General features: G+C 36.0%; 1 protein-coding gene across 6 annotated transcripts in view; it reads right to left on the reverse strand.

The window, feature by feature from the left end:
* Positions 1-1795: 1795 nt before the first annotated feature.
* Positions 1796-13811, reverse strand: part of LOC107733700 (guanine nucleotide-binding protein G(I)/G(S)/G(O) subunit gamma-2) — a 15566-nt gene continuing 3550 nt past the window's right edge. For 2 of the 6 annotated variants that reach the window (XM_016545437.1, XM_016545436.1), the window contains exons 2-4: positions 8563-8644; positions 2582-2694; positions 1803-2465 (exon numbers count right to left, since the gene is read on the reverse strand). In XM_016545437.1, coding sequence (XP_016400923.1) covers positions 2337-2465; positions 2582-2668 — 216 coding nt within the window. In that variant the 5' untranslated portion in view covers positions 2669-2694; positions 8563-8644 and the 3' untranslated portion in view covers positions 1803-2336. Of the gene's footprint in view, positions 2466-2581; positions 2695-3436; positions 3463-8562; positions 8645-13811 lie in introns of those variants that run through there. The other 4 variants (XM_016545438.1, XM_016545439.1, XM_016545441.1 and 1 more) reach the window with 4 other exon arrangements.

The following is a 13811-nucleotide window of genomic DNA, read 5'->3' on the forward strand; positions in this document are numbered from 1 at the left end:
AGAAGAAACCGAAACAACAGATGCTTCCACATGTATTCTAACATGATCATCAGACATAAAACAGCATCAAAACTGTAACATTATGGAATAAAATGTTGACCAATGAAGAGGTAATAATAACTGTCAAGCTTTGGGGTGTTGATCGACTTTATCTACGTTTTGATTATCAATCTGAATCCAATTCATAGTCTTTTTTTCAGCTTTTTGTTCAAAATGTTGTGTATTTCTTTATTTTTTATTTATGAAACTTATCCACATTCAAGTGTTTAAAAAAAGAATGCATGAAGCTAGAATAAAATGTTTTTGTTTACAAGCAGATACCCTGTTCTTTTGATGTTTTGTATGTTCAGATATTCATGTAACAAAATATATACAAATTAAGACCTAAATAGGGACATAGTAGTATACTTAAAGTATTTTTTTTTTTTTCTTTTTTTTCCCCCTTCATTCAGAGGCACTCAAACCCAAGAAACTGTAAGTGAGATTATACTGCCACCTGCTGTCATGAACAGAATGTGCTTCTGCGAGAATATAATTAAAACCAGAATCAGAATTTCTTTTGTTAAACACACAAGGAAGGCTGCGCTAAAGAAGGGTTCTTTATGTCATAAGACATCCATTAGGTATATAAATAAGGGAAAACATTCTAATACTGAATATACTTTTAAATAAATAAATATCGTCTACATTAAGTGTTTCATATAAGTAATAATCATATTTATTTAACTAATTATTGAAAAGCGATAGAGAGGATTCAGAGAGCAAGTTTTTATACATGCACCTGAAACAACACAAATAACCCCCCACTAAGTGTCATTTTTTGTGAGGCTCTAATGCCTGCATGTGTTATCAGGCTGTCGTCAGCGCGGTCTCCATGGCAATACATCACACACCGTGAGACGCATTCGCAGGAAGCTGACGTGATGAGTTTGTCATTTCCCTAAAAATGAGGCGTCTTGCATGTGTTTGTGTACGTGTCTGGGTCAGGCTCTGCGTCACCATGTTATTGTATGTGTCTGATGACTGATTAATCAGATGGAAGGATAAATACAGCCGAGTGACGCATTTTGAAATATAGCCGAATGAGTGAAAGCAGAGAACAGCAATGAAGGGAATTTTGAGATGGAGTGTACTTATGTCAGCCTGTCCTTATTTATGTAGTACTTTTTTCAATGTGTATTTATGCATTTGCATAATGTTTACTTACTTATTGAAGTACGTGCAATAAGTAATAATTCTCTCTCTTTCTCATTTATTTTTATTATAATTTATTTTTTAAACGTTTTATCACAACCTTTGCTATGAAACAAGGGTTCTTCCTATGGGCAAGAAAGATCATTGCAACGCTATCCAGACAAACCATGATTAACAGAGAAGGTAAATCTTTGATCAGTTTAAGGAAAATTGATGCTGTGGTTTACTAATCAAGCCATGCAGAGTTTGCAACTGATCTGTTTTTAATGGATGACATCATGGGATGTAGCTGTTGTGGTTGTTGTTTTGATATTTAATTTGATTTGTGGTAACAGTTTGAAAGAAAAAAGACGGCGCTTTGTCAGGCTTCATGCAGTTATTATTGATATCACCACAAATATTCAAAACATATAGCACAACACAGCTGAACTTGCTAACTTTTTTGTACAAAGAGTAAAAAGAGAACTATGCTTAAGACCAAAAAAAGAAAGAAACTTTGTTTGCTGTACAGATGAATAATTTTTATCAGCATCTAAAAGATAAGTATTTCATTTTAGGAATATTTGTCCAAGCGTGAATTCATTAGAAAAGTTCACTAAACTGTCATTCATTAAATTAAAAAAGATTTTTTTTTTTTTGCTGTACCCATAAATGGCTACAGAAAGCTACCTAAATGGTAGGCATTAGATTAGATTATTAAAACAAGATTATTCTTTTAAAAAACACAAATAAACAAATAAGAAAGCAATTTAATAATCAATGGGCTCTAAGATCAGTGATCAGAATAATGATCACAGTCCACTAAAAATCAATAAAGACAAATATTTGAATATCTCATCAGAACCACAGAAACCTTTGAATACTTGAATATTTTCACAACACATCCTGGCTGATCTGCTACAATGACAGTCACTCCTGTTTTTTGCTGCACTCCCTTCTGAATTTCAACAGATTCTTGTAACTATACTCGGATCTCAAGGCCACTAGGTGGTGTCAGTGGCTTTAATTGGGGCTCATAGAGAGCCAGGAGAATTTGAGGGTTCTCCACTGCATCTCTCCAGCCCTTGTAAAAGATCAACATGTTTTATGTCCATGAGTGTATCCCAGAGGGAGCAGGTGAGTCCATGGCTGGGCAGCGCTGCTTACAGGATGGCACAGAAGAACTTCTTCTCCCTGAAGGGGTTCTCGGATGCAGGCACGGGGGAGAGCAGGGGATCCTCTTTAGCGTGGGCTTCGCAGTACGATGTCAGATCTGCTGCTGCTTTTGAGACCTGATGTTGATTCATGAAAACACAAACAGTCACCAAACAATGCTCACAGTATTTTCACTCTTAACCAAGTGAATTGGATTCATTTGAATGAAATAATATGTTCATATTCTTCTTACCTTTATCCTGTCGATATTGGCCTCCATCTTGAGCTGCTCCACCAGTTTGCGGGCCTGAGCAATGCTAGCAGTGTTGTTGGTGGCCATGAGGCTGCCGGTTCAGGCCTGTTGCACTGTAACACACATGGAAGAACAAGTTCAGCATAATTGGCATGATATATATGGATAAATGTTTAAAATATAGCAGGAAAATTGATACTGAGGAGTTATGTGTTCAGTTATGTTCCAGTGTGCATTAACTTTCAGTAATTTGATTTGAGCAAAACAGTTGCGATGTTCTCTAATGCAGTGGTTTTCAAACTGGGGTTCAGGACACCATTTGGAGGTGTTATGTACAATTATAAAATAACTATATAAATAAAATTCAGTGAAACAGGTTAAAATGGGTAATTTTTCATTCTACTTCCAAAATCATGAGATTCATCACAAACTATACACTTACACGAAAGACTGGGGTGAGAAAGAGTTTCTTTTCTTTACTTTTTATTTAAACTGATCAAAAGTGACCGTAAAAACATTTATAATGTTGCAAAAGATTTTGATTTCAAATAACTGTGACTTTTAAACTTTTTAGAAGATTAGAATGATTCCTTAAATATATATAAGTACATTTTAAAATATACACAAATAGAAAGGTTATTTAAAATTGAAATAATATTTCACAATATTACAGTTACTTTTAAATTACTGTTACTGCATTTTTGATTTAATAAACTGATAAAAAAAAACTGACCTCAGACTTTTGAATGGTGGTTCATTTTTAATATTCATACATATAAATGAGTTTTTTCACAGTAATATATTCTCAAACAATGATTCCTTCAGAAGGGAATCATCATATTTGCTGGTCAATACCATCAAAAAAATGAAGAAATCCTTGCTCTAGAGCAGGGGTGGCGAACGTCGGTCCTGGAGAACCGCAGCACTGCAGAGTTTTGTTTCAATCCTAATCAAACACACCTGAACAAGCTAATCAAGGTCTGAAGGGTTATTAGGAAGCTACAGGCAGGTGAGTTTTAATTAGGGTTGGAGCTGAACTCTGCAGGGCTGCGGCTCTCCAGGACTGGAGTTCGCCACCCCTGCTCTAGAGTATTATGGCAGTACAGTGACAAATCAATGTTCAGGCCGGTTAGTCATGGTTGGTCTGAATCTGGTTGACAAAGGAAGGGTGGGGACTAGGGCTGTGCGATTTGGGGGAAAATATCAAATTGCGATTTTTTTGACAGATATTGCGATTGCGATTTGATTTGCGATTTTAAATTTGCAAAGTCAAGCTTCAGCTCAATATTGTCAATAATGTGCAGCACAGTATGGGTATCATTACCCTGCTGAAAAAAACAATAGAAACTATCACAGAAATTCTTACGATCTGACCCAGTAGACGCCATAATCCCACTCTGTCGCTCTCCCGCTTTCCGTTTTTTTTAAAATGGTGGGTGTTTACGCAGTTGGCTAGAGCAGTGCTGATTGGGGAGAACGGAGGTGCGCTCACTCTTGCCCAGGACAAGTAAGACTGCAACTCAAGGCTGGCAGTCATGCATATGCTCTGGAACAGAGTAATATCGCGTCCACATCGCAGGCTTTGCGATTAGGAAATCGCAACGTCTCAAATCGCGATTTCGATTAATCGCACAGCCCTAGTGGGGACACCATCATATTGTCATCCCATGCTGGAGAACAGCATCAAAAGCACTGATACAGTACCTCACTTCCTACCACATTGTCTGCTTTGACCTATTTAGACTCTGAAAACTCCATGGTAATTTAAAGTCTCTCATAGAAGGCCACAATACAGTTAATAGCAAAAAAAAAAAAAAAACATATACATCTGTTGTTTGTTTTTTTTGTTTTTGTTTTTTTGCTTCCCTCACAGTTGTTCAGTCATCGATATGTAATTTAATTTGAATGTAATCTATGAATATATATGAGTAGGGGGTAGAAAATTATTATTATTAGCTTAATATAAAACCCATCAATGGATAGTCCCCACAACGACCGAAAAATCAAATGCGTTTGTGTGCTTCTTTCATATTCGTGTGGCTCTGCCATATGGGTATTGATAGCACACTGTGACACACCTGTCATGACTGTGAGCTCAAAGGTCTGTGGTGTATCGGAGTTTTTCATCTCAGCCGGCTCTCCTGCAGTGAGGTTAAATACAAAGGCCTGCTGCTGAGAGCAAACAGCAGGGATCGCTAGACTATCAGCTGTCATACTAACCTCATTAAACTACTCTAGAATATTGAGCCCAACCAGGTTCAATGAAAGACAGCAGAAACGTACTATCCTTTAACAACGTCCAGCATAATTTACCCGACATATTTACTCCTCTATTACTACTACACAAGACACACCTTCCCTTGAGTGTTTATAATGTGAATCTAATTCAATATTCAAGGTTTAGTCATTAATGAAATTGAAAATGAGAGGAAACTCCAACTTGCCCTGATGGAAACAAGTTCATCACAGCCTATTGACTCTCCACTTTTAAACCAATAAAGCTTGCAAATGTAGTCAGTATCTTGACATCCAAATGTTTGTGGAAAATGTTCTCACTTTGATCACATTATCTACAATTCTATTTCCTGATATGATTACATTATGATTCAACAGTTAATGCATCACCTTGTATGCCACTGAAAATAACATCATCAGATAAACAAGGGAATAAACATAAGACATTTAACTAAATTTGTTACACAAAATCTGTTCTAATGAGAATCCAGACTCCAGTAAAAACATTTTTCTGAAAAGAGCAGCATCTTCATCCTCAGCTCCTGGTAATCTGTCGCAAAACGGGTTTCATTAAACCTAGTGACCATCCCAGGCATCTTTGCTATGGACCTCAGTTGCTAGGCAACTGAGATACAGAGCGATCTGACAGCAATGAAATGTTCCACTCCTAAAATCAAGGATGGAGCTCACCAAAGGCAACTTTAGACCGGGGACCCCATACATCTGAAGAGTTCAGAGAGAGGACAGCTTCAGCACACTGCCTACCTCTGTAAATTAGGCCTAAAGAGACATTTACAGGCAGACAAGGAACATCAACACAAATCCAGCGTGGAGTCTATGTTTAAAAGCCATTTTAGATGGCAGTCTCTATTCGTCTTCCGGGAGCTCAGAACTTTACCTTATAGGGGGTCAGAGAGAGGGGGGATTAAGACACATGAGACCAAAGGAGAATGTCAGTGATAGGAAAGAGAATAGTGCCAGTAAGTTTAAGAGTGTGGAGCCTGCTGATATACAGTCCATGTAGAACGTGATGAGCTAGAGACATCTACTGCCAGTTAACCCTTTACTGCAACACTCTCAATGTGGTCTAACCCAGGGACTTTCAAACTGGGGGCTGGGGGTCAATGAATATATATATATATATATATTTAAATATGACAAAGTTAACAGGTTGATATAAGATATTAATCAAATATGTTTAATGCAATAATTTTTTACAATTTCTTAAACATTGCTGAATGTAATAAGTCTATTTTTATTCTATTAACAGCCACAGTTTATAGCAGGAAATAAATATATCTGCATTTCCTTTTGTGAAAAAAATAAGAATAATATATTCTCTATAAAAAGCAGTAAAAAAAATAAATAAAAATAAAAACGTTTCTTCAGTTTCTTCATATACAACTAATATAACTCTAATAGTGGGTAGAAAAAAACTAGATGTGCTGTAAACTTAATACAAATTAAATATTTTACAGATTATATTTTTTAAAATTGCTTAAGTGCTCCTGCAGCAAGGATAACTGAGTTTTCAAATTATTTAGAGATTTCTTTTCAAATTACTGAATGTCTTTTAATATTAATGAATGTCTAAATCAGAAATCATGTCAGAAATAATGTAATTAATTGCAATTATTTTATTCTACTAACAGCTCTAGTTTTTAACAGTAAATAAATATATCTGCATGTCATTTTGTGAAAAAAATTTTCCATAAAATGTTCTATTTTCTCAATAAAAATGAATTAGATTTAAAATCTCTCTTTTTCAGTATTATACATCTAATATTACTCTATTTAGTAAAAAAAAAAAAAAAGATTTGTTGTCAATTTAATACAAGGTAAATATTTTCTTGATTATATTTTTATAATTTGCATTAGTACAATGGTTAATTTAGTACAATATAAAAATATAAAAGTACAATATAAATGGCATTTATATCGGTACATGTCAGCTCTTCTTTATAAAACCATGTTTAACCCTTGAGCGGTCTTCGGTCAATTCTGACCGGAGAATTTTACATTTAGAATTTTTAAAAATCGTAGCTTCACCAGAATGGTATGAAGCTTTGTGACTTTTATGGCACTTGGTATGTGAACACAAAAAAAATTTGAGGGCATGATTCGAAAAAGTTAAGTGGTCGTAAAAAAAATAGTCACACTCATGGTCTTCGGTCAAAAATCCCCCACAATGCAGAAGATAATTGCACAGCAATGAAGGGGTGAAACTCTAAAACATTTAGAGAGCAAAATCAACACAGCAACTCACACACGCGCGGACACACACTTGTACACACACACACACACACTCACAGACACACACATACAGAGTTATACATACTCAAATGAATTGGTATGGCTATAACCATATAGCTAAAATGAGTCAGAAGACTTAAATAAGAGGTTAAAATCAGATCAGATCCAGAAGGATTAAGCTCTGATAAAGCATTCATGTTAATTTTTGTTACATTTTTATAGAATTTTAATGTTTTGTGTAACAAAATGCTTACTGTGTTCAGGTTTGAATGTAGTAATAATAAGGAAAAACCTACACTTCAAATCAACATTTAAAGGCAGAGTAAGTGATTTCTGGTAGCCAATGTTGATATGTCTAGTGGTTACACCATGAAATTACAGGTTATTCTTTTGTTTTTTGCTCTCACCAGGAGGTGCTATTCTGCCTTCAAAAATTGGATTTTAAAGGACTAGTCTCTATTTTAATCTGAAATACTGCATTAATTGAAAAATAATTTTAAAAAATTAGAAAAAACTTTTTTTTACTATTTTCAATGGGGAAAATTTATCATAAATATTAATTAGTATCATAAAATTCTCTCAAAATACAAAAGAAAAAGGAAAAAATATTATTGAACAGAAATATATTAGATTGATTTTACTGAAGACAAAAAAAGTTAAATTTCAGGTGTCCGGTCACTTTTGACCGCGAAGACCGTGAGTGTGACTCCCAAATAAGGAGCGCACAACAAAAGTTGTTCACACATTAAAAATAAATGGCTGCCTTTATATTTTAGGAAGAGAGTCCATTGCAAGGGGATCATCATATTTGGGGGTCCTTGACATTGAAATTTTAGTGAGCTGATCACAGCTATGCATCAGCCAGTCTTCACTGATTGTAACTTCAAGTACTTTCTTTGACTTCAAAAAAATATCTCTATTGATTTGTCCATCACAAAACTGATCTGTCAGGGGTCTATAAAGCAGCATGTATATATTTTAAGAAGTACAGGAGGAGCTCATTTAATCTGTATCCCCAGAGAGAGGGCCATATGTGTGCCATTTACCCAACTCTGTCACATTTCTACAGGGACAGGAAAGCCAGCAGGGAAATGGAAGTGCCACTGCAGGGGGCGTTTGAAGAGTCTGTTATAATGCAACACAACAAGAATAATCGAGGTGTAATGTAATATTGAGTCTCCCTGGGCAGAAAATCTTCCTCTAAATGGAACAATCTAAAGAAGAACTGTGACATGTGAAAATGGATGCCCTCTGCCTTACCGCAAAAAAACACAGCGATGTGAAATTTGAAAGATGGCATGATCATTGATAAACCCACTAATGGTTCACACACTCCCACCCACAAACTTATTAGCGCAGCTGTCTGATAGCAAGTAACGCTCTGTTACACTAGTAGACTATCACATATTTTTTTAGCACTGCATACAGTGGGTGTTAGTAGTGTGTTTGTTTCTCCTTTTTTTCTCTTTACATATTTTCTTTCTGGTTCTCACCTTATTTTCGACTCTTTTCACCTTCTGCCTGTTTCGTTGGTCTTCAAATGTGAGCTGACCTCATGTGGTGTGTCTTCAGCCTCTGTTGAGAAAGGAAGCCATGCAGTTAGAGTCCATATGTTCTGTATTCCGGCTGCAGCTCAAGGCCTTGTGCAAGTTTGTGTGCATGTGCAAGAGTGTGTGTGTGTGTGTGTGTGTGTGTGTGTGTGTGTGCATGTGCTGGTCGAGGGGTTTAGTATGTCACACCTTTCCCAGTCTGTTTGCACTGAGAAACATTCCAGACCCGACTGAAGTTTATCTTATGCACCTATACAAATGCCAAGCCTGCACTATCAGAAGAAAAACAACTGAACAACTGACTTAAATGCGATGATAACACATTCAGTTGATCGCTATGATTTTTTTGTAAAGATACAGCAGTGTTAAAAAGAACTTTGTTCCACATGGTGTTGGTAGGAACTACTGAAAGTTGGTAGGAACTACTAGGAACTGAGTCACCCTATTGCTGTAATACTTTGTTTTTACTCGCAGGAACGCTCGCAGGAATGAGGAACTAGAGGACTAGTCTCACATTTTAATATAAAATACCAGTCACTTATCCACCTATTCACAGGACAAAGCCACCAGCACATTGCTTGTGTAAAGGCATATTTACATTTTTATTAAATGGTTTGGCTGTCTCTTGACAACATATATTGCGACAACAAAGAAAAAAATAATAATCTTAATGTCTCTAATGTCTCTAATGTTTTTCTTAAACTTATTCAGCTCATGCATATTTTTTTCCATAACACTGCTAAAAAAAACATCTTTAAGTCATGATGTAATGGACATAAATTATTCTTCAGTATTGTGATGTGTATGAATGAAACAGATTATCAAAAGAAAAAAAATGTATGGTAAGGACTTGGTTCAATCCATTGGTTGTTGATTGGATGGAGGGAAATCTGAATGCGAGCTTGCAGTCAATTGTAAGAAAGGGCAGAGTTTAAGCGGACTAAATAATTGGAGAAGTCTGGCATATGTTATCAGAGAAATCAGGTTTCACCTGTTATAATATTTTCTTAAAAAAAGGTCACGGACAAGGTCAAGGTCACGATGAGATCAATCAATCACATTAATAAAAAATGTATGGTGAATTTCCATTTCATGCCAACTTGAAATCATCTTAAGCTGGCTTGCTGGTCTTAGTTGGTCTGTTGGCTGGTTTCAGAGGGGTTTTGAGCTGAAAACCAGCTTGGTCAGGTAGAGAGACCATCTTAAACCAATAAAACCTCATTAAACCATATAAGACCATCTGAAAACAATCTTAGGTTGGTTTAAGAAGTTTTCAAATGTGTGCAACTGTTGCATGGCCAACCCCACCACCAATGTTACATTCAATGGTAATTGTGTTCACAACCTATTTTACTTCTGTAATGTGGCACATTTCCATGAGAAACAGGATATTCAACAAGAAGGAATGCAGAACAGTCCTTGATTTTATTCATTGTGAATTGGTGAATTGTGAAAAGTGGGCATACTTCAATAAATGCATGTTTTTAAAAATGCTGAGCTATTTATCTATTGTTTAACATTATCCAATAGTCTGCATGGCCTAAATAACACGTGATTTTGATGAAAGATTATAAAAACAAACTTTCTACAGGAAAAACATGCATAAAGCACAATAAAGCCGAGAATGTGCATTAAGAACGTAAACAGGGTCAATTTTTGTCATGTTGACATTGCACCAAATTTAGATAAAACACACATACGTGCTTCTCTTCAAAAGCATGTGTGTGTGTGTGTGTGTGTGTGTGTGTAAGAAGTCTCTACAAACATTTTTAAGTTCTTTTATTGTGACTCGTGTTTCATTGGATTCATACTCCGTATCATAAGGGCAACACTGTTCCAGCTGAGCAACTGATCAAGTTTACTAAGTCACATAAGCCATATGTATGGAGATTACAAATCATGGATTAACAAAGTGTTTTAAGATCACATTTTAGTAAAATAAGTCTTTATTAACATTTGCACATACAATCATAATTTATATAAAAAGTAATAAAAATTCATGGTATTTTACTGCTACTTGTGTTCATTTCAGCTGAAAACGGCAGTGAATTGTCTGTATAGGTACGTTTTTGGAGTTTTAAAACAATGAAGATAGAGGCACATTTATCCAATGAGCCTAAGTTGCAACATTCTCGCCAGGCCTCAGCAGACACTAGTCAGTTTAATAATTTATCCACTGAGCCCCATATGGTACAGAGAGTGTGTGTCTGTGTGTGAGTGAAGAGAGAGACAGATTTATAATGCTTTTCTGGTTTCACTCTAGGGGTCCCCTACAGTGTTTCCCAACCTTTTTTTAGTCGCGGCACCCTTTGGACATTTTAAGGTAGGTCTAACAGAAGGGTTAAGATATTTAACTTTTTGTTTTTGTTTTTTTTTAACAATTATCCAAATAATGTTTAGTCCTAGAAAGCTATTATTATCAGAACACGCGAGCATAACATAGCGGTTAGCAGATCAATGAATGAGAGGGCAGCGTTACCAGAGTTGCCCATATACCACACCATGTTACAACACAGTAAGGCTATTGCAGACAGAAACAATACTGTACTACATCGATGTTTCCTGTCAGCTCGATTTTTGAGTGGACTTTGCTCTTCCGATGAGCATGAATGGTATGAGTGGAGCTGAGCGGAGTGCACACACGCATAGAGCGGGATAATACGCAGAGCGTCACACCACGTGAAAGTGAAACCTGAGCGGTGAACTAATTTTCGGCAGCCAAAATTTCGGTGCATCTCTAATTATTGGCGACATCAGAAATGGATATTATATAATAGATGCTTTTTTGAAAATTTTAGCAATTTAAAAATATAAAAAAATGATTTTTTACACGGCACCCCTGCTCTCGACAGACGGCACCCCGGTTGGGAAACACTGCCCTAGTAGGCACTGACCCTGACACCAGATCTCAAGACTCAAACCATGCCTGTCACACCGTTTCTCTGATGCCGACTGCCACACACTGGAGATTCAATCAGCACATCCTGCAGACAGTCTCAAAAACCTCCCACGTAAATTTGACACAAGCTACCACCCTTCACGTTTAAATATGAAATGTCTTTGACTCTGAAATATCAGTTTAAAAAAAGTATTGTTCCATGGTTTGTTTCCTGTGATGTTCGGCTGCCTTATCAGACTGTAAAAAACAGTCTGTTCTCATGTAAGATTCAGTCTTATAAACATAAGACTAGCCTCCCCTCACGTGTTATGAGTTAGGAATGCTATACAGGCAATTCTCCATGAATTTAGCGATAGGCTAACCCTCATACAATATTCAAAAAGGTAATAAAACATTCTTAATCTAAATGAAAATTGATTTAGATAAAGGATGAGATCATTTGGGATTATCAAGACGTGTAGTTTTTAATTAAACAAAAGCTTGTGGGTACAGTGGGTTAAAATGACTTCCTGCAGAATCTGCCACTTAGCCAAGAGCAACACCCAAGGTTCCCGGAGAGTTAACAATATTCCAAACATCCGGGGCTGTATTCTCTACTTTCAACAAAGTCATGTGTATATACTAAAATGTACTCTCACACAGAGTTCTTGGTGTCCCCTTATCAATAAATACAAGGCTTTTCCATCGCCATGTCACTTTAATCACACAATTCAGAGTTTCAGTTTCACTGAAGATGTAATGTAATGCAGTACACACAACTTCATATTACAAACAAACCTTTATAGTTTTTTATATAAAGTAAACAAGTTAGTTTATATTTGTATTATATTTTTATATTTAATATACAGTATATCAGAAATTAAATTATTTTAATAATATTTACTTGTAAGGAGGTCCACATAATGGGATTTTGTCTGGTTTTTGTCCCCAAAGTAGCACACACAGGCACACACTCATATAAAAACATGACATCAAACAACTTTCAGCTATAGTCTGAAATTAGGTGGAGAAAAGATGCCTGGTGTGAGTATTAGCCAGAGTGGTTGAGTCTACAAACAGAGCATGAAGTCATTTTCTCCTTCATGAGAATACTCTCTCCACATATTCACTCACTGTCTCTCTTAGAATGGAGTAAAAGGATGAAAGAGTTTGGCTATGCTTCTCAGGAAAGAGTGAAAAAATTATAAATGGAAGAAATTTAGTTTGGCTTTTAACAAAGACCTTTGTCTCTCACAGCTGTTCATACTTATACACACACCCGCACCAATACACACACTCCAGACAGCACCAGATCCACCCACTCCGAACAGTGAACTGTAAGATGTGTGCTGGGGTTGCTCTTATATTATTCACATCTATTCAAGGACCTCTCCACTCCCTATACTTTCTCTTTGAACAAAAACACTTATCCATAGTAATGCTCTTATTCTTTACAAAATTACACAGACACATACTTTAGAAGAGCATATCATGAACACAGGTCTCAACAATAAGGATGGCCCAGGGTTAGAGAGAACAACATTTGGTTTTTGACCACTGAAAATGGGTAATATTCAACAATCTGGACATGAAGCCTCATTGAGATCCCCATATCTCTGGGACTGAATTAAATAGGGACTTGAAAATGAGGATTCAAAAAGAAATGTTTATTAAGAACTAAAATCTAAAATCATATTGCAATATGTTTAATACTTCTTGAGTTATAGGCAAGCAAACTTTGGAAAAATAATATTTATGGCACTCAGACAGGTATGTTCAATGCAGTTGTTTTGACAGAAAGAAACGAGATACATTTCTAGTTTCAACATTATTTGTTCTTCAGACATTCAGACATTCCTCTTTAAATGAAAAGAAATATCATATTTATGGAAATTGACCCACATTTGGTTTTTGACCACTGAAAATGTGTACAATTTAACGATTTACTCATGGAGCCACATTGAAATTCCAATATCTCTGGAACCGAACCATATAGGGCCTTAGAAATGAAGATGTCAAAAGGAAAGTTTGTTAAAGGGGTCATATGATGCTGCTAAAAATAACATTATTTTGTGTATTTGGTGTAATGAAATGTGTTTATGCGGTTTAAAGTTAAAAAAACACATTATTTTCCACATACTGTACATTATTGTTTCTCCTCTATGCCCCGCCTTTTTGAAACGCGTCGATTTTTACAAAACTCATCGGTCTGAAAAAGCGAGGTATGCTGTGATTGGCCAGCTATTCAGTGCGTTGTGATTGGCCAAATACCTCAAGCGTGAGACGGAAATCTTACGCCCCTCACCATACTGTG

The sequence above is a fragment of the Sinocyclocheilus rhinocerous genome, unplaced genomic scaffold (assembly GCF_001515625.1).
Source record: "Sinocyclocheilus rhinocerous isolate Xijiao unplaced genomic scaffold, SAMN03320098_v1.1 scaffold789, whole genome shotgun sequence".
Taxonomy (NCBI): domain Eukaryota; kingdom Metazoa; phylum Chordata; class Actinopteri; order Cypriniformes; family Cyprinidae; genus Sinocyclocheilus; species Sinocyclocheilus rhinocerous.